The 26,220-nt window shown below is 38.9% G+C and overlaps 1 protein-coding gene across 3 annotated transcripts; it reads left to right on the top strand.

Moving 5' to 3' along the window:
• The first annotated feature begins 4,868 nt into the window (after positions 1 to 4,868).
• Positions 4,869 to 24,260, top strand: EBAG9 (estrogen receptor binding site associated antigen 9). Of its 3 annotated transcripts, XM_080381576.1 has the most exons (8): positions 4,870 to 5,008; positions 11,002 to 11,176; positions 12,088 to 12,185; positions 15,505 to 15,583; positions 15,786 to 15,944; positions 17,315 to 17,422; positions 18,473 to 18,564; positions 23,723 to 24,260. In XM_080381576.1, the coding sequence occupies exons 3-8, from the start codon at positions 12,103 to 12,105 to the stop codon at positions 23,841 to 23,843; spliced, it is 642 nt and encodes a 213-aa protein (XP_080237702.1). In that variant the 5' UTR covers positions 4,870 to 5,008; positions 11,002 to 11,176; positions 12,088 to 12,102; the 3' UTR covers positions 23,844 to 24,260. The 3 variants fall into 3 exon arrangements, with proteins under 3 accessions (XP_080237701.1, XP_080237702.1, XP_080237703.1); XM_080381575.1 differs by lacking the exon at positions 11,002 to 11,176 and having other exon boundaries at positions 4,869 to 5,008; XM_080381577.1 differs by lacking the exons at positions 4,870 to 5,008; positions 11,002 to 11,176 and having other exon boundaries at positions 12,094 to 12,185; positions 15,459 to 15,583.
• The last annotated feature ends 1,960 nt before the right edge of the window (positions 24,261 to 26,220 follow it).

Genomic DNA, 26,220 nt, shown 5'->3' with positions numbered 1-26,220 from the left:
AAATGAGAAAAGGGAGGATTCATTATTAATTTAAGGAGGTTTTTTTTTTTTTTCTATTAAGTTCTTTTCTCAACTTTGGAATAATTCTTGAAATGAGATAATTAGATCTGGAAAAGGACATGGAAAAAAACCAAAATCCAAAAAAAAAGAAACTCACCTTTTACCAATAGGTAGAAATTTCTCTAACAAATGCTGAAGCATGAAGAAACAAAGAACAGTTTCATGATTCTCTCCCCCTAAAAAAAAAACAACAACCCAAAACCAAAAAAAACCAACAACCCCCCCCCCAAAAAAAACTAGAAAGAAAATCCTTTGCTTTCCTAAATGCTTTCCCCAACAAAACTTCATCATCTTTCCACGCTATGTACTCTCTCCTATGCACGCAGACATGCACACATAAGTAGACAACTGTTTTGATAAAGCAATATGCTAGATACTCAAGTATTTAGAGAATTTGAATTCAAATGCTAACACTATGCCTAGGTTCCATCTTCTAATAACTTGAATTCAGTGCATATAATTATTTTTTCCTTACTAAGAAACACAAGAAAGGCTATGTGTGTAAGTCAAGCAAGATTACTTAATGACTACATACACGCTACAGGATGGAAAGGAAGATTTTCTATTTAGTAATGAAGTGATAAATTAGTTGTATAAAGAACAGGTCCCATCATCTTCACCTTAATTTGCAGATGAGGAACATGAGGATTATAAGGAATATAAAGCTTATAAGGAATATAAAGCATAAATTTTCTTCTGATATAAAAACCCTAGGCTGTTTTTTCCCCCCTGCCAATTCTAATACTATTTTCTATTTTAGTTTATGCGTTTGTTCTATCTATTAAAACCAATAATGACCGAGAGCCAATACGAATCATAATCATCTATTGCTCTGTTGTCTGCAGCTAAAAGTATTCAGAGATACTCAGTCATTCCTAAAGGAAACCGGGATCTAGGAGCCAGAGCAGAATGCTTTAACCCCCCTGAGATACGAATCCCAAGCACACCTTGCACTTATTGAGGGGATTTACTTCCTGCCAAAGTGCAGCAGCAGGCACTGCTTTCTTTAGGATGCAGCTGAATGAAGAAGAAATAATTGGGCTAACTTGTATAGAGAACCTAATAGTTAAATCACACAGTCAAGATCTAAACAGCTGGTAGATTATTTGGGAAAGAAAAGAGATGGGTTAGTCACCTCCTTCCCGACCTCCCAAAATGTAAGTAATCCCTCACTTTAAATCTTCTGCCTGCTGGGTGAATGGCCTTACTGACAAGCTACAGCCTTTTCTGTCATGAGTTATGGGGGGATGAACTCCGATACCTCCGTTTACTTGTGCTACTGTGACAAAAATAGTAATTGAGAGAGCAAAAGGAAGCCTGGCTCTGTATCCTCTTGGTTAGCTCACTTGCCTGGCAGGGACAAGGGAAACTGGGTTCTGGTACCTACTCCCAGCACTGATTCTGTATATTAACCCTTTGTAATTGTATACAGAAACACCCTAGCAAGGAGGAGCTGTTGCCATCAGCAGGGAGAAGAATCCAGGAACAACTCTCCAGGAAATTTTTTCAGCATGAGGCTGAAGTCACACATTCTTTATCACCTCTGAGTTCTTCACATCACTGAACAAACCAACCAGCCTCTTCCAACCTGAGGTGGGTATACCTCTAGGCTGACTGAGGGTTCCAGCTGGCCAGGCTTCACTGTGAAGGTCAGTGCCTCGCAGAGAGATGCTAAAGAAGATCCCCTTGGATCACTCTCAGGGGAACAACGAAAACTGCCCAGTCCAGCAGAAGGTTGAATGTCTGCAATCTACTCTGAGCGCGAGGAGATCTAGGCAGTTACTGCTGCTCTTTGGTCTCTCTTGGCCACTGCTGCCCAAAAAATTACTTGGTGGACACCTTTTACTGTTTCAAATATATTTTTTAATATATCATATGCTTATTAAAAGTCAGTTTGTTGAATTTTCCTACAAACGCCTGTCACCAAGATCACCAGTCTGGAAATTTCCTCTACAAGGCGTATCAAGCCTTAATGTGCATGAGGGAAGGAATTTAAGGTATGTTGGCAGAGACAGTGGAGAGCAGAGCTTCAGCCTGGAGACCTTTAGAGAGAAAAGAGGCATTCATGACTACTTGCCTACTTACTTTGGAAAGGGGACACATTTTCACACACACTAGGACACACATTTGCCTAAACTTAGGCAAACTTTTTTGACAGTACTTAGATTTTATGAAAAATAGCTGGATAGGAATACTGCAAAGGAATAGAAAATGTATCTAATGATGGAACTTCTCCATCTCATCTAGAGTTTCAGGACAGTTAACGATGAAATTTCAAAGAGCAGAATATTAATTTGTAGCAGCAGTATAGACATTTACTTCTGAATTTTATAGTAAATTTTTCTGTGGTTGAAATTATAAAAACTTTATTTTGACCAGAGTCAAACACTTGTCGAGGGTAAAATCTCTTCTGCAAATGTCAAGCTCAAGTTACTGCACAATTCAACAGGACTGTAACTGAGGAAAGGTACACTTAGATAAAAAAGCTATTCATAGCTTTAACAAATTACTGAACAGTGAGAGAGCACACAAGTAAATTAAGTGCATATACCAGAGGAAGAGGAATTCATATCGAAAGAGGGACTGTTTCCCTTTTATAGACAGAATGACATTATTACATAGAAACATGAACATATTGGGATGGCAACTATCCAGTGGCTGAGGTAGAAATTGCTTTAGATGTAAAGATATGACACTAGCAAGCTTGCAAATTGTCAGGTGAGGTGATTGGTATTTGTAATACCTAACACCTGTAAAAGAAAATAAACGCACTAATAAAAAAAAAAAAAAAAGTAGTTCCCTAATAAACTTTATTAGTTTACTGTAGCAGTACTACATTTGCTGTGGCAATGAAATATCTAAGATTTAAGAAGATCTCTTTGGGAAAACTAACTGATCCAAAGGAATCCAAGTTAAAAACTTAAGAGGTAAGGGTTAATGACATTTTTGAACAGAGAAGTATTTATGCTTGCAAAATTTCTTTTAGAAATGTTGTTTATATTATTCCTAAATTTGAAGTTGCAGAATTACGTTTTTATGAAGACAGTTATTTTTCATTAGTGGTCTGCCAGTTTCCAGGTTTTTTACCCATTAATGTACCAGACACACACAGGTCTGTTGTGCACTTAGGAGGACAGTGTGGGTGAGCCACTCTGGTAGTATTTATATTAAGTATGTGTGTTTATATGCATATTTTGAAATGTTTCATTCTCACTGTGGCATATTTCCTATTGAGTATATAGTCTATTAAGCCAAAACCTGAACGTGTTCTTGAAGGAAATGTCACTAGCTTTCTTCATAACCTGACCACCCCCAGTGTGCCACGTTTGCAGTTTTGCTTTTATGGGTAAATGCAGATGAAGATTATTTTCCAGTTGCTGCTTTAGTCAGAAAAGTATTCTGAAAGGTGTTACACTTTCAAAATCATAATCAAAAGGTGCTACACAAATAGTTTTGAAATGGTGCTTAAACTTAAAACCAGCATTGCATATATTTTCTCTTATTGAAGGCAGGTTCTGCAGAAAGAAGGGTGTCAGTCCCCACCTGAGCAACACCATAGCAGTGCTGCCTTTCAGTTTGGCCACAGCTGACTCCCTGTGGACTCTATTGATTCTGGACTAGCAGACTGACTCTCTGGTTTATCCTCAGATCTGCCTCATCACCAGAGGCCTGCCTGACAGTCTGGAGTCTGAGCTGCCTGAGCCTGCCCTGCTCGGGTCCTGGTTGGTGAGGCCCCTGCCATGCTGCCAGCCACATCAAGCTCTGCTTCTTGTCCCTTTGGGGCCTGCTTCCTGATGGAGAGTTGTGGAAATCCAGTTACAGTGTCTGTCAGGACATGGGAAGAGGGAAACAAAAGATCCCTGTATGTTACCAGTGGCTCCTCACAAGAGCCATTCTCCAAGCATCCATCTCCTCACTGCCTGAACCAACAGTCCAGAAAACAGTGGCTAGCGTGTTATCTGTACTGGCGTAATGGGAGGCCTTTAATGGAAGATATTTTAAAAGAGTAGAAAGAACTGGGTGGTGTGGTTTGGAGTTGAAGGGACTTTTTATCAGCACCACCTTAGAAGTTGGACTGGCCTCCCAGTGAGAGAAGTGGACAAAGTCTCCCTTCACCTCATCTACTGAGGCTGTCAAATGCAACTAGGGGTATAATGCAGAGCTCTGGAAAATCTTACATTACTTAATATCTCCCTCCTGCCCTTTCGTGAGCATCAGCAGTGAATCAATACACCATACAGAGAGGCCGGCCAGTTAAATGCACAGGCACCTTTTGAAGCATCCGAGTGAACAAACTGCCACACTGGCAAGGCCCACTGCCAGCTGAGGCTACACCCTGTCAGAACCTACTTCAGCAATTTTTTTTTAGTAGGTTCCAGATTTACAGCTCAAAATCCAGCCAACCACATCGGAATACCTCTAGAACAGACACTACAGACCAACGCTTATTTGTCATAGCTCCCCGAAGTGACAAAACGCCCAGCTCAGGGTGCCCCGGGGCCAGGCGGCCGCAGCGGGCGGGAAGCGAGCAGCCTTCCTTGGGCCGCGGCGGGGCAGGAGGGCGGGAGAGGCTGGAGGCTGCCGGCGGGGCGGGCCCTGGGGCAGTCCGGCGGGCCCACGCTGCGTTCCGAGCGCTGTCCCCGCAGGGAGGCCACGTCAACCCGGCGCGGCGCCTCGGCAGCCGCCGTCCCCGCAGCATTGGTTGGGCGGTAGCCGCGGGCCCAGGCGCGAGCGCCGGTTGGCGGCGCGAGGGGAAGAGGCGCGGCCGGAAGGGGCGGGCCCGTCTCCCGGGTGACAGGAGGCCGAGATGGCGGCGCGGGAGGCGGCGGCGAGGTGGTGCGCGCCTGGCTTTGAATGAGGGGCGGCCGGCGAGCGCGGAGGCTGCGGGAGCGGCCGCCTCGGCCCCTGGCGCCCCGCGCCTCACGAAGAGCCCTTCCCCGCGAGGCAGGTGAGCGGGGAGGGCCGCTTCCTTCACCGCCGGGTGCCTGCTTCCGTTTCGCCTCGCCTCGGGGCGGCGGGGCAGGGGGCTCGGCCTCAGCGCCATCCCACGGCGGGGTAGGCCCCGGCGGAGCTCCCTCAGTAACACCCCCGCCCCGTGCCCCTCCGCGCTCGGGGGCACCCCGTTCCCGGGGCGCTGTGGCCGCCGGCCCCTGCCCCGCGGCCCTAGCCCCGCGGCAGGCCTGCTCGGCTGGCTCCGGCAGCGCGGTGCCCGCGGCCGCCCCTTGGCTGTGGCGGGGGGCGGGAATTTCACAGGCGGGGAAAACCACGAAGTGACCGCCTAGTAGGTTGACGGTGTTTGTGGACGTGGAGGCTTGGCGCCCTGTGGAAAAGGATGGAGGCGAGGAGGGGCACGTTCTGTCAGAGCTGGCAGATTTAAGCTTTTTTTTTGTGTGTGTTTCGAAGGGCTCTGTGGGACCACACTGCGTGGGGTTACCTAGTCTGATATTTTTCTTTGTTCTTGCTGACTGACAAATTGTGTAAAACTTTATGGGAAAGTTGCTTAGCATGCATTTACAGACTTAAGAATCTCTAATAGGTCACAGAAAACTTAAGTACTACCATCTGGCTTCAGTGCTGTCTCTAATAATGCTCAAGCCTGGACTGCTCTGTAGAATGGTGGGGCACTACTTCATGGTCATGAATTCACAATGTAAGTGCCTCAGTTGCACATTTAATGAAAAATAGTATAGCTTGCTGCTTTATAGGCCTTCTGAATAATCTTGAAATACAGATATGCCCTGTAGAGATTTCATTAAGCTCTTTTGGACAGCATGTCTTGCAGTGTATCTTGATTGAAAATAGCTGGTGCTTGTTGAGACGATGGATGTTGCAAGATGATTTTGTAGTAGTAGCAATGAGGGTGTGTTAATTTGTTGGCTTTCCACGTAGCTACAGATAACTTTAGTCCAGGATGAGTAACAAGCACTGAAACAGAGCTGAGTTCTCTTGAACTCTGGTTCTGTGTCAAGAACTTCTCCAGTGTTATGAACTGAGTTACATGAATTAATGTGTTATGTCAAAGATTTCTTGCAAATGTGAACAGAGTTGTGGTGTAGTATCACAGAATTGCATGACTCCAATCTTTGTGTTCTGTATGCTGGTTTTCAGAAGGCAGTAGTATATATAGATAAGGAATTGTCAAAGAATGACTGTGACTAGTCGGTGGATGTAAACTTTCTCTTTTAATTAACATTGCCTTGAAAAGTAGAAATAATTTTAATTCAGAACAGAAGGCCTCAAGAGTTCACATTAAAAAGATTGGAATTATTTTCTTGGAGAGGCAGGGTGGGATGAGGTGGTATTACTATAGAAGTTCTATGGCTCTAGGAGTAGCATGTTTAAAAAAAAATCGGAAAATCTATGTGTCATAAAGCAGAGTGTTGGGTGTCTAGGAATAACTTGGGAGTCACCAGCATGCATCAGTTTTTACTGCCTTTAGTCAGATGAACATTCAATCTTCTGCAGCCTCTGATACTCTTGAAATCTCTTCCTGGGTTTGAGCACCATGGATGACTTAACTCACTCTCATAAATCATAGGCAGGGTAGTCTTCCCTCCCAGCTACCTCAAAACAGCCTAGTTAGGGTGCTTGCATGGAAAGCTGGAGCATTAGTGTTGAAACTACAATACCTGTTACAGACATTCCCCAACCACCTTGCCTCCTGTCTTCCCTTTGGATTCTGCTCCTCTCTCTACTGCCATAGTAGCATGGCTTCAAGGTTCAGTCATGTTGCAATTTAACCTATTCCTTTATCAAACTCAGTGGTAAAGGCATTGACCTGCTAAGTGTTTTCCTCCTCCCCAAGTGTTCCCAATGTTATGTTTCTATATAAAGTGATTGGAAAAAATGAAAAACAAAAAAACCCCACCAAAATCAACCAGGAAGAGGGGAGTGGAACCTCCTTTTTATGTGACAGAATCTTTGTTGCTGTCTCTGAAATGCAGGAGATGCTGGTTGTGTCTTTCAATACCTGACTGAATGCTGTCCTGGATCATTACTTTGCCTAAAATACGGAATATCTTTGTGCATCTTGTAATGTATGTGATTTAGAGGAGGGTTTGTGTGCTTGAAAATAAAAAGGGTTTTTAGCTCTATCTACTAATAAGATTTCATCTCCCTAAAAACCTACATGGGCATCTTCAGATTGATGTGGCCATTCTACTTTTGTAAAGTTTCGTACAAAATGAGCTTTTAAGAAACCAGTTCCTTGCCGCTGAAACTTTGGACTAATCTTACGGTACTTCCTAGGGTTTTATCAGCTGTTCTAGTGAAAACATACTGGTTTGGTAGTGCTTTTGTGGAGTTTTGGTGCTGACGTATGTAAGCACTCAAGGCCACATGAAGTTTTTTGTACTAGGAAACGGACTACTCATTTTGCTTTAGAAAAGTGATGCTTTTCTTGTGGCTAATTATGTAAATACGTAGTTGGCAGGGAACCTTTCAATTTCAGAGAAGTTATTTTTAGTCTTGATTTAGGTGCCATCCTTTGGCTTTTTAGCTCACTGTGTTTAATATAAGTTAAACTCACTGCTTCCAAGTTGTCTTCATGTATTCATTCCAGAGTCACAGATGAGCTGATGTGAAAGAAAATGATCAGTTCACAAAGCACTGATAATTCAAGGCAGAAAATCCATTTTGAAGATGGTGATATCTAGAGAAACTGCACTGTAGAGGAACAGAGGAGAGCAGGATAGGTGCTCTAATACAAGTATTTTGACATCTTTTTCACTGGCAGTAGGAGGTGAGTTCACTAGGAGAAAACAAGTCTCTAAAGCTATTTTAGTGCCACAAAGTGACTTTATTTTAGAGTCAGCTTTGTCTCTTGAAATACTGTTTAGGTGGTGTTTGTATGTGCAATTAGATATAAAAGAGGTCAGTTGAGGTGGCATGTGCTTGTTGTGCGGTGATGGCCAGTGAGAGTCTTGCTTGTTGCACCATAGTTGACTAATTCAGCTGGACCGTGCATGCTGTGGATAATTTGCTGGCTAGTGTTAGTGAAGTCAGAGGTGCCAGGAGTTCGAATAACCCACTGCTGCAAGGTGAAAGCAATGTTAAAATGTTCGAGTTCAATGAACTTATAGGCTTTCCCCTCCCTTCACTATATTTCCTTTATGGATTCATAAGATGGTTTTGGGGATAAGTTGCCTCATTCTTCTGACTTGTGTCTAATGTGTTTAACCTCCTGCTGCTGCCATGCTTTAATAATTTCTGTGCTCATCTCCTGTATGAGCAACTGATGTGACTTCTTAGCTGTAGAAGGCAGTATGAGCTATGAAAGTCAAACTCCAGCTAAATTTGGTGTCTGTTACAAAATTATTGCATTGACTGCTAGAATTAATTAAGATTCATGTCCTGATTTATTTGTTTATTTATATCTGTTGTAATGGAACTTAAAAGTTCAGTTGACAGTAAGTCTGATAAATGTAATACATTAGAAGCAATCTCAATAATGGGAGAAGGAAACTTCTATGCCATTCTACAAATGGGAGACTGGAGCATGCTATGCACAAGAGTATATCAGGCTGACAGTTCTATCAGACTTTCTGAATTCTAGTCCAGTGTTTCACCTTTGCCTCCATTAAGAAATGTTCTAGATTTCTTGCTGGAGCACTGGCACTTTGTATTGTAACTGTGCCATCCTGTATCATAGTTGGCTGCCGATATAATTGTAGTTCCTTTTGGTATTGATTATCAAGGAGAACAAAGGGAAGGAAGGAAGGTTATGGCTCTGCCATTTAGCATTGCACTGTTCAGTATTTTTTCCCATTCATGAGTTAAGGAAGATACATGGCTGTGTGTCTTTCCAGTGTTTGAGAAAGATGGACAAGAAAAGAATGAACACTTTGTTTCAATTAACAAATTTAATGTAATGCTATCAGGTGAATTGAGTTTGCAGTGAACTTGACTAGAGTTCCATTTATACAATTGCTTTGGAACATGAAATTATTTACCTTTGAGAAAATCAGTTAACTTAAAAAAGAAACCCAAACAAACCCACCCCCAAACAAACAAAATCCCCAAAGGCACAACCACCCCCCTCAAAACCATTAGCTAACCTTTAACTTTTCTTTTTGGGTAATGCTATCCTTAGAGCAACAATGCAAATGTTTCAAGTACTCTTTCAGACACTGGAGAGAATGCTTGACTTGTCCTAATCTTGAGCTAGTACTTGGTTCAAGATTCTGTTTTAAACAGCTTTTAGCATATTATGTCATATGTTAATTAGCAGTATTAAAACTAGATACACTGGTGAAAGTGCTTTTTAAAGGTGGATGATTGCTAATATTACTATGGCTAGCTATTAGTGTATTGTTGCCAAAACTGATTGTACACTACAGATTGTCAGGTGTACAGAGCTTAACTTAATTGGGAAAACTGCAATCAAAACTCAGAAAAGAGGCAGGCAAAACAGTACTTACTGTCTTGAAGGGTCTAGCGCTGCCACAGTTGAAGTGAAATGTAGCTCTAACACAAATATGTTATGTGTTTGTGTGTGTGTGTCTCATAACTGAAATTTTTGCATGGCAGATAGAAAGTGGAGAGAGACAAGTTACCTGATTCTTACAGAGCATGATAATGGCTACTGAACCCTGCCAAACAGGCATACTGGTGATATTGGAAGTGTAATCACTCATGTATAGGAATGACATGGGAGAAATGGATTAACTTCTGGTGGCTCACTTCACAAGCTTGCAAGCCAAACTTCTTGTGGATTCTGGTGTTTAACTTTGCATTGAAAGGTCAGTACAGTATACAATTTGATATATGAAAAATGGAGATGAGCTGAAAAACTGGGGATTTATATACACACATACATACATATATACATATGTAACTGACACTTCAACATTGTTTTGGTTTTGGTTTTGTGCTTAAGTAGTAAACTTCCCAGTCCTTTGAATTTAGGCTTTGGTAGACTTTGAAAAAATAACATTGAGCGTGCAGAAGTTTTTCAGTAATGGTTGCTTTGTGAAACAGCCTTTTCGGTCAAGTTTGGCTTTTAATTTAAGATCTGTCTAGACTGTGGCAGTTAGGTAGGATAAAGAGTAGGGATTTTCGACTCTGCCCCCAAGCTGATAGAAAAGTGAATTCTGTTAGAGTGGAGTGAGCTTCTAAACAAGCTTCCTTTCAGAAAAGTTGTATCTTTGTTCTCGTTTCAGCAGGTCAGCTGTTCTTGATACCTTAAATCTCAGGTAGATGGCTTCTAGCTGACTCTTAACAGCGTCTTTCACCAATTCAGTGTTGGTTTTATTTCTACCTTTAGAGCAAAGAACTGTCCATCTAGTTACTATCCACTGTTGTTTCACTAACTTCCACTAGTTCTGCATCCTTCGCATTCTCGACTGATGCATTCTCCTGTCACCTAGATATTGTCAAAATTGGTTAGGAATACTGTCCAGGAGGTTCGGAAGTGCTTGAGCACAATATGAAATTATAGTCTTGTCTTTAAAAGCTAGACATGTTGTACTGCTCTTGCTTCTTTGTAGGAGGTTTGACTGTTGCCTTTTCCTGTTAGATGATGAGCCCATTTAATACCCACTCTTGTGTAAGGTTGTCTATGTTTTTAAGTCTCCCATGAAATGAGATTAAGACAATGCTAGTGTTGAAGTAGAGGTGAAATGTGTCCTATTAGGCCTTTCTCCTGAGCCGCAGCTTAGTAGTGCGATCTGTAATTTGGTCTGTAATTTGGCAATTACTTATTGATGTAAGCCTTCCATTTTAGGGTAATAAGGGCCTGTTTGTTTAATAGCCACCTTGTATGATTTTTGCAGTAGCAGACATTCCTAATCTGGACCATATGTGAAGCAATCTCTCCAGTACTATATTACTGCAGTGTTTAGTACTAGTTATATTATCTAGCAAATGAGCACCAATAAAAAATAAATCTAAGCTCCATGAAGCTCACAAATCCCATTATGTACTTTTTAATAAAATTCTCAGGGCAGTATTGGAGCAGCCTACCTAATGATCCACCTTCCTGACTCTTCCTAACTTAAAGCCTGGAACATAAAAGGTGATTTAAATGCCATAGCGTATTTGAAATCAAGCTGTCCTTCCATGGAATACTCATGGCCTGAGGAAATGTCACAGGGCTGCCTTCTCTTCTCACCAGGAGGTATGTTAAACTTGTAACAAAAAGTGTTAACGAGTGTAGATGTATACAATGAAAAGCTATTTGTAAAGTCTAACCTCTTATTCTTTATTCTGAGATCTTCACCTGTAGAAGAGAGAAAAGGGATTCTTGAATTATAGCAGATCATCCTGACTCAGTCTGTATCTATGTGAGGGGATCTTTTGGAATAATGTGATATTCTGAGTATAAATTCCCTGGATTATCAAATTGATACTGAAAAATAGCTGCCAACATCTGTGGCTTCAGCCAAACACAATTTTTTTTTTTCTTGGCTGGGTTTCCTAGCATGGCATAGGAATATTGATAGATCAAGGGGTTAACTGGTGCTGTAGTGCACACACGATGAAAAGTCTTTGCTGGTTTTTTTTTCAGTGAGACTACTAAAATAAATAATATTTTTCATCATACATTTCCATCAAAATGGAAGCTAAATTTAAATGGCCAATTTCGTTTTTTGGCTTAGTGACTAAATTTATTATTTGTATATGCAAGACTTGCTCAAGCAAATGTGAGCTTCTTTCTGATGATTATATTCTGTTCATACTTTTCATTGCTGGTGTTCAATGCCATTGTTAGTGTCTAAAACAGGTCAGCTGTAGCCACTGCAGTTGATTACCTGCGCTTCCCTTTTAGAAGTATCTTGAACTGTGACTTTACCTATGATTATGTGCTATTTCTCTAAAGGCTGTATACATTAGATACTTGTGTTACTTACATCAGTGAAATGTGCTGATAGTAGACAGGTAGTGTTTTTGTTCCTGGTACCTCCTTTCTTGTCTTGCTTTAATACAGTTTCACAGAAAACTCCTTGCTTATCAGCAGCTAAGGAAATTGACTTTAAGAACTATGTAAAGATGTATAATCCTCTACACCTAACTTTTTTTCTTTTGCAGGAAGGGTTTCCCACCATGGCCATAACACAGTTTCGACTCTTTAAAATCTGTACTTGCCTGGCAGCAGTGCTTTCTTTCATTAAAAAGTTAATATGCAGGTAAACATGTCTTTTGGTTATCTTTTAATTTTTAATTGCAGGTTCTTGCACATCTTTCCTTCTCTCAACACTCACCCAGCACTTTTCCCCGTTCTGATTTTACTAATGGCAAAATGATAAGCCAGATAAAAACTAAGTCAAATTCATTCTTTAATCTGTATGTTCCCTCAGTTAAAAAGTCTATGTAGTACAGTTGTGAGTGTATTTTGTGGTATGATAGCTCTAATGGGGAGTGTTTTCTAAACAGCTGTGACAGGGTTTTTGCCTTTTAAAACTATTCTGTGTCTAACTTTAAGAAAAATTGTTCTCTGCTTTTTCTAGAAGTACTTGGCAAGTGATACTTTGTTTAAGAGATACAGTTAACGGTAGCATCCACCCAGTCATCAGTCAGAAGGCTTTCATTATAGAAGTGATTCTTATCCTGCTTTGTCAAGAAGCAGTTGCCTGAGACTTCAGGTTCTTCTATCTACTGAAGGTTCTTTGATTCTTTTAGAAGTTTGGAGAACAGTGATTAAAGTTCAAGGAAACTGCCTTTTTTTTTTTTGTTTGTTTGTTAATTAACAGGACTGATTTTTTTGCTTAGTCTTGTAAGTTGTATGTAGTGTTCTTTTGAGTTGTAGGCCCGTGAACACAGCAGTGTACTACCTAGGAGCATTCAAAAACCCATCAAGAGTTATGGTTGTATAATAGGAGAGTTCAATGGTACAGTAGCACAGTACCAGAGTTAGATCTTCTCAGCACTGTGCTGTCATACAAACTGTTGCTGCTTCTTGCCACTCTTGCAGTATGTTGTTTTACATAAACAAATAGCAGTCTAGAGAAATGTATTCTACCTCTTGTGTATGATGACTACTACCTTGCCAGTGAGGTAAAGCATATGTGGTAGACACAAAGTAACTGTTTATTTCCTGTTCACCTTTACTTATTCCTGTAATAAGAGGAAGCTCTCAACTGATTGGTAAATTCACTACAGCTCTAGTACAGGTTTAAAAAGATATATTTTAATGCTGCATACAACTGTGTAGATGACAACCTTAGTTCTGTGATTTGAATTCCAAATTAAATTAATAATAGTTGCTGTTCAGTTTCTAAAAGAAGCCAAACACTTGAGTTGATGATAGCTTCTATATTATGTTGCCCCTTCTTCTCTCGAGTGTTAAGATAGCTTTTATAAGCAGATAATTGTTTAGTAGGTGTAATGACAGTATTTTCCTCCATTATTCAACTTCTGAATGAACTAAATCCTTGAACAGCTAAGGGAGTAAAAAGTAGGAGAATTTTTCTTCTGTGAATAACAATTAGTTGAAAGAATGAAAATGTAAGATCTTTCACATAAGCAAGTCAGAGGATCAAATACATTCAGTCCATTAACTGCAGATGTTTCTCCTCTTGAATGTCAGCTGCAAAGCATAGCTTGACTAATTTTGTTTTCCTGTAATGCACACCTGCATATGAGTATGCCTGTTAACCAACAAATATGATTGAACTAAACGTGCATTTTAATTTACTTATTTAGTCTACATAGTTTTATTAGTTTTTCATTTAAACAAGCACCTGTAGAGATTGTGCAACTTTCTAGTCAACATAAACCTGACATACAGTACTAGTCATCTCTTTAGTTAGAACTTTTTTTGATAAACAACAGCCTGCCTGAATCCACTGTTTCCAGAAAATAAAAGGTGTAAGTATATAAGAGGTAAAACTTCATTCTGTTTAAAATCTGTAGGTATCTCTCCAGCTGAGAAACCTGGATGCTGCTAATTAGCAAGGAGAAACCAAGAATTCTTGAGGCGTTTGGCATTCAGAGCAGTGATCAATATCTAATGATGGTTGTGACAAAACTCTTGCTGTAAGCATCTTGTTACCTTTGGAGAAAAAGAAGTGGAGATGTGTAGCCTTCCTTGGTGCTGTCCTGCATAGCATATTCTTTCACATGTTGTATGACAGGAGCTTTTTCCTCTCACCTTCACCCTTGTCAGTGTAATAGTTTTGGCTAGATGAGTGTTTGTTACTTGCTGGAGTCTTCTAGATCATATAAATAGGGAAATATATATAATTGCAGAAGTGTCTTTAAGTTGTACAGATCTGAAGGAGGATGTTTTCAAGTATGGGTTTCCGGTAGTCATCAACTAAATCTAGTCAGCCAGAACTGGAAGTCTCTAATGTGCTTGAGACAACAGTGTTTTCACCTTCCTTTACCGCTAAAATGTGTTGCTTTTCAGCTTAAAGGAATAGTTTCTGAAGGGGCTACAGTTAATTATATAAAGCTTGAAAATTTGGTGATAACACCTGATCTTTTCCTAAGGAAGAATCTATTGGGCTTAAAGTAAGAAAAACAGATCTAATCACTCATCAGCATGCATCAGAGGTACTGTTACAAGCAATTCAGCTGTTCTGTGTCGATGGTAGAATGTTCTATAATAGCAAAACTAATGGGTACAAACTCCAAATTGTACTTTCCCAGTTTTATTCTCATCAGCAGTAATAAATAAAACTTAACTTTTTCTGTATAAGGTCAATTACATAATTGCCTTGCTATAGGAGCTTACATTCCTTGGGGAAAACATGAGCATGAGATTGACTCTTGTGTTGTAAAGCTTTAAAGTATTGTGAACGTCAGCTAAGAGTATTATTGTGATCTTTGAATGCTGTCACTAAGTAAGTATCTAGGTGGTTTATTTGCAATGCATTAGTGTTTGTTTTCAGTTAAAATTATTTGATACAGTTGCTGAAATGCTTTCATATGAAACAATTCTTGAAGTGAGTAGGTGCATGTATTAAACAGAAACCATTTACTTGTGTAACCTTGTACTACCTGTTTAGACTTTGAAAAAGTGCTTCAGGGGGACTTCCAAATCAAGCAGCTCAGAAAGTGGTTTGTTAGACACAGCTTAGCATCTAAGACAAGTAGAAACATTTTTCAGTTTGCGGTAGAAATGGTTATCTGTGGACAAATGTAAATTGATAGTGTTTGCTTCACAAGCACTGACAATCTAAAAATGGTAACTGACTGTATGCAGTTAATGGAGTTAATTTGTCCATTTTCATATTTCTTAGAGTTGCTTCTCCTCTATTTCCACTGGAGTTTGAAAAAAAATATGCTTTTTGAAATTTTTGTGAACACTGCTTTAAAATCATGATGAAACTCCTTTGTTTAGCACACTTGTACTGGCAGTAGTTAAAAATAAGGTAGTTGAAGCAGTTAATGTTTTAGGCATGACTATTTTCAGTAGTGCTGTTCTCAGACTTGCTTTTTGTTTTTTTTAAACTTAGTGCTCATGTTTTCAGAGCTTGGAGGAATCTTGCATTTTTCTTTCAGGTCTGGAAGAGGGAGAAAGTTAAGTGGAGACCAAATAACTTTGCCAACGACAGTGGATTATTCATCTGTTCCTAAACAGGTAATTGCTTAAGTGGCAGGTCACTTAATAGGTAATCGCTTAACAGAGTGATTATGCCAGTCCTGCAACAGGTTTGATATATATCTTAGAATATTATGAGGTATGCCACATAATATTAATATCTTATAAGTATTTTAGCAAGATATAAAGACAAGTTTTTACTTACAGATAATATTAATTTGTACTGTATACTTCTATTCAGCCTGAAGTAGAAGACTGGTCTTCGTGGGATGAAGATGCACCTACCAGTGTGAAGATTGAGGGTGGCAATGGTAATGTGGCTGCTCAGCAAAATCCTTTGGAACAAATGGAACCTGATTATTTCAAAGATATGACACCAACCATAAGAAAAACTCAAAAAGTAAGTATTAGACTTTCCAAATACACTTACAGAGAGTTTTCCTTGCTTTAAAATAGGCTATAAGTAAATTGGCAACTTATGAAAGATGCTGCTGGTAAAACTGTTTCCTGTTGACATGAGAATAGGTGCTGATGTGTAGTTTAACATGCCCTGTTAAAAGTACTCTTTGAGATCTTCATGAATGTGATGCTAGTTCATGTTTACATCTTCAGTTTTAATGTTAATGGTAACTGATGAATAATTCCTTAGTCTGAAGTGTCTGGGAAGCATAATGGAAGAACTCTCAAGTCTCTTTAATTCTGAAAATGGAACCACTGCACTAAGGTACTTGTGTTCATACCCTTCCATTATTTGAACAGAGACATTATGTCCTGCTCTACTTAAGTTTGAGGTAGCACCACTGGTTTCAGAAAACAATGGTTATTTGTTTCACCAAGTTATACTGGGGAGGCTGGAATTGGAGAGCTGATATTTCAAAATAGCTCTTCAAATATCTATTTTTATTATGGAGGCAAGACAGAAGGCCATATCCACAAGAGCATCAACGCCATAAATAAATGCTGATTAAACTGATGGTAATTGCAAGTTTTGTTTCTATGTGGAAATCTTCCAGCTGTGTACTTGCAGGGCTTTGAGTCAAGTAGAAAACTTTTTTTCACAACAAAGGCAGTCACGTACTGGAGCAGGTTGCCAGAGAGGTTGTGCAGGCTCCATCTCTGGAAGTTTTCAAGACCCAAGTGGATAAGCCCTGAATACTCTCATCAGCCTCAGAGCTGACAGGGCTTTGAGGAAGACGCTGGATTACAGACTTCCTGAGGCCCCTTCCAACCTGAATCTTCCTGTAGTCCTAGGAACTGGAGAAGATACTGGGGTCACTTCTGTACCTCTAGGATCTGCAGTATTCTGTGTACTGAATTTTTTCTAAGGATTTTGATCTTTAAAAATCTGGGGAGCAGAGGAGGACTGGGGAAAGAGAGATTTCTTCTTTTGTCCAATGACATTTTTTGTCTATAAGAATGAGCTTCAGGTTCAGAACGAAACTCGAAGAGTCCATGCTGTTTGAATACAGTGTACTGGGTTTGGTTTAAATGTAGCTCTAGGGGTGACTGCAGGCACCATGAAGGACGACGTCCAGAACCTGAACAGGTTTGAGACAAAGCGCAGTGTTGTGTAGCTACCTTCACAGGCACAGAGTTCTATGACCACCAAGGAATCTGTGCAGTACTTTGACTTAACAAAGTATTTGTAAAATATTTTTTTATTAAAAAAAAATGATATAATTTAAAAAATATAAATTATATATAAAAAAAAAGACTTTGGCAAAGTACTTACTTTGACTCTTTGTTCCTTTTTTTTATATATATTTTCAGATAGTTATTAAAAAACGAGAACCTCTAAATTTTGGGATTCCAGAGGGAAACACAGGATTTTCTAGCAGATTAGCAGCTACACAAGATATTCCTTTTATTCACCAGTCTGTAAGTATGCTCTAAGTATGGATCTTGTATTTGATAGTTCAATGGCTGTTCTGTAGGAGAAAGAATAGTCTGCCTAACATGTGCATTGTGGGGAGGAAGAGGAATAGTTATGAAATAATATAAATCTGTTTCAAATTGAGTATTTGATGCAAAGCAATGAACTAGTTAAGTCTCTCCATAGAATGTCAGTTAAAATTAGACTAACAGATCAGTGATAAAAAGGTAAGAAGCTTCCAAACACTTGAACGCTTGCAAATTTTTTAAAGCAAAGGACCGTACTTTTTGTGTACTTGGATTCTATGTGATAAGTTTATTGGTTTTTTTTGGTGTGTTGTGGGTTTTTTTTGTTTTGTTTTGCTTTGTTTTTTTTCTTTTAAGGCTCGGGGTTACGTTTGCTTTATTACCTTGGGACCCATTTTTAATTTTCTGCTTCTCCCTTCCTTTCTGGAGGGATTGTATTCTAACAGCCTCCTAATTTTTGCTCTTTAGCCTTTGAAAAAATAGTTTAGTGACCTAATGGCCTGGCTGTTTATAGGGCTTGCTTTCCCTCCCTTCCCTTTTGCCTCCCTTACCAGTGCTTCTGCTTTGATTAATGTAGTGCACAGTGGCGTTTAGGCAGAAAGCAGTGCAGAATGGTCATTCCTTAGAATGTTCATATGAAAATAATTCAGGAAAAGACATCTAGTGGTTAAAAGCAGCCGCTCAAGTGACGCTGGGCACACAGACATGTGGATGTATATATTGATTTGTCCATGCAACTTCCAGAAATCTCTTACACTATCTACTCATTTCGTCTGCTCAATTTATCTTCTTCTTCCTAAAAATGCACTCCAGAACTTTCTTCCTTCCTTTGTTACCCACCAATAGAATCCAAAAATACCTCCCAACAATTAACTGGAAAAAGGCACTATTAGAGCAGGGGAAAATGCATAGACAATAAGCTGAGAAGTACTGTCATATCTTAAATATTTCTGGAATTCTGAAACATTAAGGATAAAAATGTGTTGTATCTAATTTTTCCATGTGCTTAGTGCTTCTCTTTTGTTTCAGCCTGAACTGGGAGACTTGGATACTTGGCAAGAAAATACTAATGCCTGGGAAGAAGAGGAAGATGCTGCCTGGCAGGCAGAAGAAGTTCTTAGGTAACTAGAAAATAATGTAACACCATGTAAACTTTTTGCATGTAAAAGAATCAAATACAGGTTCGTTTGTTGTAACACCTTTTGCTAAGTGCTAAGAATTGTTAAATAATTCTTAAGACAAATTATTTTTATACATCTAATTATGTATCTGGTACTTGGCAGAATATATTTTGGATCTAATTGGTACAGTAAATGAGATAATAGGGGAAATCTGAGAGTCACTGGAACATTGGAACAACGTTACCCACTTCCCCTTCCAAAAAAAAACAAAACCCTGAACCCAAAAAACCAGCAACCAACCGACAAAGCAACTCAAACAATGTGTCCCCCCCAACCTCAACAATTTATTGTGCACAAATAACATGTTTCAACTTGATCAAGTAAAATACCACTGGATGTCCTTATAAAAAGGATCATCATAGCAATGTGCTGTAAAGTAAAAACAGCTCAAAATAAAGGTGATGCGATAAACATGTTCTTGGAATCCGTGTAGGGGCTATGCTTTTCCAGCTAACTTAACTAAACTAGCTGATAAGGCTTGAATGTAAAATCACTGTCTTGCACAAAGTTAGCATGAATACTTCATCTGTTCCATTTGTAGGTTTTTTTCCCCTCTTAACACAAGGAAGGAGTATGGAGGGTAAAGAGATGCAGAGTGAGTTTAAGTTAATCACATCCAATGGCTTGAATTGGCAGTGACTTACATTAACCTGCTTCATTTCAAGGTTTTATCAAACTTTTAATTGCTTGCTAGATCATCAGATAACCTGCCTTAGATGGCTCCAGCTTCCGAAATGCTCTTGTTTTGCTCACAAAATCACAAATACATGGCTTAAGTGGGACAATAGTGATAATATGAAATAAGGACATGATATATTAAAAAAATCATTCTAGAACTGCGAATCTTTAAAGGAAAAATATTTTTGCAAAAAAAAAGAAGATTCTGGTCAACTATTTATTGTAATATTTGGGAAAATCTACTTTTTCAATCAGAAGGAAGTCATCAGCACACTTTTGATGCATTAATGATAGCTAATAAATTCAATCAATTCTAATTCTCTCAACCTTGCTCTGCAGCAGCTTAATACGTGAGAATAGGGTTGTAATACAAATATTTTCGTAAACTTAATCAGATACCTTTGTGTGTACATTCTGGTCAGTGTCTTGCATTTTATTTTTTTTTTAACTTCAATACTGAAACTGGTTTAGGTTTTGCCTTTCAATGATGTATCACAGAAGTACAGGCTTTGTTGTATGAATGATGTGCCTTTGGGCTGGTTTTATTCCAGGGAGAGTACCTTTACCCGTAAATAATATTGATAGGCTCAGGAAGATATTTAATCTCTAAAGTGCAATCTAGTGAGACTTAATCTATGATGCACTAGACAAAGAAAATGAAAGGCAATGAAAGATACTGCTTTTTTTGAACTGAGAAATGAAACATACTTTAGCTAACTGCAGAGGCCGCATTGTACTTTACTTAACCCTTGCCACATTCCATTACAGATGTTTTTAGGACTATGAAAAGAAGTACTCAAACTTTCCAAAGCAGGGATTTATCTTAAAAAAATTAGCTACTAAAAATAAGCTGGTGTGTGTATATGCCAGTTTACTTCTGGAGCATAAAATTTGTGTAGTAGATACTTCCAGGATGGTCAAAGGTATATTGTGTGCCGATTGTCAGATTCATGCTTTAGAACATGTAGTAAAAGATCCTTCTTTCTTACTTATGAGGTGATAGCAGTGGAGTTTTCCCACAAAATCCATTTTTCAGAGTGTCATTTTATTTGGTTGAAGCTGTTCTGAAGATTTCAGCCTGACATTTTTATAGTTGAAAGGCTTCAGCTTAAGTGGCTGATTTTTCATAGAATTCCTTCCTGGCCTCACTAAGAAGTATCAAACTTGTTTAGAAGGGACATGTATGTGTCCAAATATTTCAAGTAAATAGAAGGAACGTGGTCAGGCCTGTAACTGTGTATTACATACTGCTTGGCCAGTTGTGAATGGCCCCCTCAGTATAACTGATGATTGTGTAAGCTGTATCCCGGTTGTGTGAAGTAAACCCTTTGTTTTATTTATGGCACATCAAATTAAATATTTTTCTGTAATTGAGGAAAGTGCTGGCTGATTTTTAGCAAGATTGATAGGAAATGCCTTCTGACTTTACAGTTTCGTTTGCAGTAGACATCTGTGGTATAATTAACATCTGACGTTTGACATAAAGCTTAAGTACAGTACTTGACAGGCCTGGCTCTACAGACTAGTAAGGGAGTGATCTGGAGTCTCTCCTTAATCCTAAGTCCCCCTAACCCTACAGAGCATTAATGCTGAGTGTACTCCAGCAGTGCTTTTTAAGAATGAAAGGTGTGTGCAGATAAAGTAAGGATTACTCTTAGCTAGCTGTGTCTGGGTACCTTTTGATGCTCAGTTAGTATTCAGAACCGTCTGACTAGAATAATTTTTGTGTAATAATTGAGCACTGATCAATAATGCGAAAATGGGCTGTGGCCAGCTGAGTAGCAAAGAAAACTGTATCCTGTGGCCTCTCTGGTGACTTATTGCACATGCATACCAGTTGAAACAAGCATGTATAGTAAACCAAATGCTTCCTGGAATCATAGCGTGCTGAAAGACAGTGCTGAGGTTGAAGGCTGTATTAGCTACTAGTGCCTGAAAAGTTCCTGTAGTCTGTGTTTTGGGGGGATTTTTTTTCTCCCCATTCCCTAACAGGTTCTGGACTGGGGTGCACTGAATTTTTCCAGTCAGTGATGGTTCTCTGTAATGGATGATAAATTGGATTTTGAGTTAACTGAAGTTATTTAGAACTCTGTTTCTTCTGCAAATTGTAGATACCTATCTGCACCTTTAGACTTTCTAATACCAATGAAGTTGTTTTTGCAGTGGGAACAGTTAAGCTAAATGCTGGTGCATTTTTAGTTGTGTTGAAGACCAAATGGTATGAAATACTTTTATTACAGTTATTCAGAAGGTGTACAGTAACAGTGTTCTGATTATAATTTGTGTTCTTTTAACCAGTGAGAGAGGTTTTTTTGAATGTAACGTGTGTTAGGAATACAAAACAAGGCTGACATCAGGAATGGATACTTTTTTGGTTTAAACAACTTACGTAAATCCATCCAAACTCTGCTGAATTCCTTGCTTTGCAACCCAGAAAATGTGAGTCAGAATGGCTAAAGTTTGTCATAGGCTCTTCCTTTTACTGAGAAATGAAAATCTGAGCCTGAAATGTAATAACTTTGTTGAAAACATGCATGAAGTTTGGAGTAGCGATCAATGTTTTGAATAATGACCAAGTAAAAGAGCAATGGAAAGGTAATCACTTTGTGGTAAGCTGCTTGTTTATATCTTTTTGGTGACTTCAGTTCCTTTGAGGTGATGTGAACTTCTCTTGGGCGTAACTGAAGTCCAATAAAAGGACTCAGCCAGCAGAGGGCATGGAAGCCACTCCTCTGTGCAGTTGTGTTACGCAGTTTATAGGGGGGAGAAGAAACGTGATCTGTGATTTTCCTCACTTCAGACTGCACATGAATAGCAGCATTGCTTCATACACAGCATTGCTTAACACAACATGTGGCATCTTTGAACTCTACTGTCTCTATATGCTGGCTGCTGCATGTGTAGCTTCTTTCTGCATTAGTTCAGAGGTGTGGGGAATATAAGGAAATCTGATATACTGTAAATTGGCAAATACTATTACTCTGCATATACAAGGCTGACAGCACTGTCAGCTATCTGGGTTTCTGGTGGAATGTAGAATAGTGGATCATGATCTCAAAAAACAGTTTGGGCTTCCATTAACTTGGGAGATAGATCCTGATGTGAATGACTAATTTCATTCTTCCATGACAGACAGCAGAGCAGCTTAATAGAGTATAGGCAAACTTCTAGCCATTAATAACCAATCAAGGGAAACCATGAAGGTATTTAATAAGCGCAGTCCATTTCCTGTCCATTACAAAGATAATATGTAGTCTTTGCACCTCAAATAATTTCTAAGTTTGTGTGCCCAGGTTGTCCATAGCTGGAATCTGCCAGAGAAGGTTACTTCAGGTGATGATAGCTTTTAATTCTATATGACACACTTTAATAAATTACCTATGCACATCCACTAGATACATTGAAAGTTAACGCCTTACTTCCCTGTCAACTAGAATTCTTTATTCTCTTCTAATAAGCATCTTTATTCTTACTGAATCTCTCTTAAATTTCACCTTTTCAACTTAATGAAGTTTCATTTTTATTTTTAAAGTCCTTATGCAAGCAACTTAGGAAATTTTTCATACTTAAACTGAATCCAAAGCAGGATGACCTCCTTATGCCATTCTATTACTACTTATGCGATACAGGATCCAGTTGTTGCCCTTGTACCACTCAGTGATATGTTCTAGCTGAAGTGGGGGAATAAAATTAATGGATTTCTGGGTTTTTTTGTCCTTCACTTTAGTCAGCTATATACATACTGAAACTGGAAACTAATTTCTTGGATTCTTTGAGTTAGCAGATAGTGATATCTGGGGCTTTATAACACTGGTAAGAATTAATGCTAAAAGGATACACAACTGAAGACTTAAATTTTTTTATTTCCTTATTTATATTTCTGTTGAACAATGGAGTACAAAACAGATGCTGAGCATGTAAAAAGGAGTATGAGAAGTTATCATCTCACCTGATCATGAGGAAAATGTAGTACTTCCCTAACAAAGAAAATAATTACTGATGCTTCTGCTGAGGGAAGGGAGGACGCAAATCAGTGTTCTAGACAAGTTGAACTATTTTGGTCTGAAATCAAAAAGATGGGTAATCTTGCTACTCAAAACATTAGCTTCTGCCCCCCTGCCTAAATAGCTCTAGGCCTTATAACTATCATGCACTCTTACTGATTTTACTTACTCTGAGTCTCAGAAAATTTAGTCGCTTTTAGATTGTAAAGTAATTGAACAAATATTTCTGCCTAAGACTAGATTAATCTGAAAGGAGGACTTAACAATAAAAGAATAACTGTTCTGAGGCTAACTACAGTATACTGAACTCTATTTTTATTAGTTATAAAAACCTATTTTTTGACAGGAACTTAAGGTAGGACATGCTGAAAATTGGATTCCTGTTATTTAGCTATTCATGTTTTCTTAACTTACAGACAACAGAAGATAGCAGAAAGGGAAAAAAGAGCAGCAGAACAACAACGAAAGAAAATGGAAAAAGAGGCCCAAAGGCTAATGAAAAAGGAACAAAATAAAATTGGTGTAAAACTGTCCTAACAGAAACCAGGCATCAGTGGCAGTGCCAGTGAAAAAGAGAATTTCAGCTCTACAACATACATATTGGTATTGATTTCAGTATTTCTAGGACTTGAAAACACTGGTTGGTTTCAATGCATTCTTCAGGTCATCTTGGAAGCCAGGATTCTCCCAAAATACCTTGAACTACAAGTAGGTGGTTCTTAAAGGAGAAAAAAAACCCACAGAAAACCATGCCTTGATGGAATGATGTTTCCTGCAATAGTTCTATTCCAGCACCCTTCTTTGCAGCAAAAGTGATTGAACAAGGATGTTGATTGAAAGACACTCTTAATGAACAGCTCAAGCCTACAGAAAAGAATGTAAATATTCAGTGGTGGGAAATCTACTGTATTGTCTGTGCTTACCTGAAACATGTAATTAAATAGTTTTAAAGAACCCTTTGCTTCCTGCCTGGTAAAGAATGTCTACTATTGCCTTTTTATAAAAGTTTTTATGGATACTTCGGAGTTTTCCATGGGAGACCATACTGACCTGTGCAGAAAAAAATGACTTGTTATGGCGACCTGCAACTCTAAACTGGTAATCATGCTATGGTAGAGCACAAGTTACAGCCAAACACCAAAGTGGTTTTTGTGTCCCTTTGTCACTTGCAGCTTCCTGTGCTACCGTGCCCATATACATGCAACACAGAAATGGCTACCAGCAGTGGCGTCACTACACAACAGTGCTGCATGCTGCTCCTTTCTTATAATGGCCGATGTCATGAATGTAGGGGAGGGATTTAATCACTTAATTTATTGGTAAATTTGTATTTCTAGCAGAAATTATTTTACTTCCTACAGTTAGGAAAAAAAACCATCCTTATACTTAACACTTGTTGCATAGTTAGTATAACTGAAAAAAAGTGTCCTCCTGTTAATAAAGCTAGTATGAAAAATCTCAGTTCAGTTAACAGCAACTTCTCAAATACATTTTTTTTTTTTGTACATTTACTGTATGTGTTTACACTGAAATTCCTCTTGTAAAGTGTGCATGGTAAATACACGGTTGAAGACAACAACACTTTAATGAAGAAGAAAAGTTTTAACATCTGCTGGAAGAAAAGGTGTATGGGAGGAGGGCAGTCTATGTGGTTCTTATGTCCAGCTCAGAGCTTCAGTGAATGCCTTTTCTATCGTCTGTTGTGTGGATGTTATCCCTGAATTTGTGGGTTGTATGGATTTCTTGTCTTGTGACAGAGGAGTGAAGATGGCAAGTTTTATGCCTGAGACTTGTTGCCTCTGCATATAAGGAACAACAAAGTTGTTAAAGGATGGGAAGGCATGGGGAGCTATTTGACTAGATCATCCCTGCGTAGAAAAATAGAATTTTTAACTAAGTTGTAGTAGATTCTGATACAAGTTTTGCTTAAAAGGTAAGTAATTGAGAAAACAAGACAGTAAGAATTACCTTTAATGGCTTTAGTCATGGAGAAAAGCTTTTAAAAATATTTAGTGTGCTTGTGTTTAAAAATCTTGCAGAAATCAACTGATTTGACAGAAAATTTTGGATACAAAAAGTCCTTGAGAAATACTAAATTATAAAATACTTTTTAGAAAGCAACACTGTGTCCTGTTGCGCATATTTTCTGCACAAGTGTTCTGGCTGGGGTTGAATGGATGAACAGTGGTATGGCATGGAAATCTGTTCCTAGTACACACCTCTAAATATCTGATGGTGGGTGGGAGAGAAGGGGAAAATCTGAATAAGCTTTAGTAACAGTCCATGTCTATCCTTTTAACCCCACTGATGAAACAAGGAGGAACAAGTTGTAATTCTTTCAATATTGGTGACACAGGGCAGAGACACCTGATATCTATTGCCTATTTAAGGTAAAACCTGTTGGAAGCTACATCTCATCTTTTTAAAAAATTAGTGTAGTTCTTACTATTGCTATTTCTGAGACAATGTAGAATAGATGCATATAAATAATATTTATTAAAAATAACAAAACATGGGCTAGTTAATAAAAAGATAAAAAAGCCCTTTAATACATCATGGAAGTCTATGGTTTTTTTCAACCTTCAGCCTTTTTAAAAAATGTTTGGCGCTGCCACCTTGCACATCGGCCTCCCTGCGTCACTTTTCCCTCCCCTGTGCCATCCTGCTTTGCTGGTCTTCCTTCCTTCCTTTTGCTTTGCCTGTACTGTAGTGCAGCAGCTCTGGAGATTCATCCCATTTCCTATGCCCTGTGCTGACATAATGCCAGTGAGGATACAGTGCTCTTGGAGGTATTACTTTGCACGGTAAAAACCCATGCATTTGTATCTCATCTTTTTCCTGTGCTGTGTCTTTCCTCCTTCCTCTATCTTGATTTTTATCCTCAACAAATGTGAAAACACTTCTGCTAAACCTT

This window comes from Falco punctatus (assembly GCF_963210335.1).
Source record: "Falco punctatus genome assembly, chromosome: 3".
NCBI lineage: Eukaryota > Metazoa > Chordata > Aves > Falconiformes > Falconidae > Falco > Falco punctatus.
Note: the sequence above shows the minus strand (reverse complement) of the source record. Positions and strands in the feature narration are given on the sequence as shown.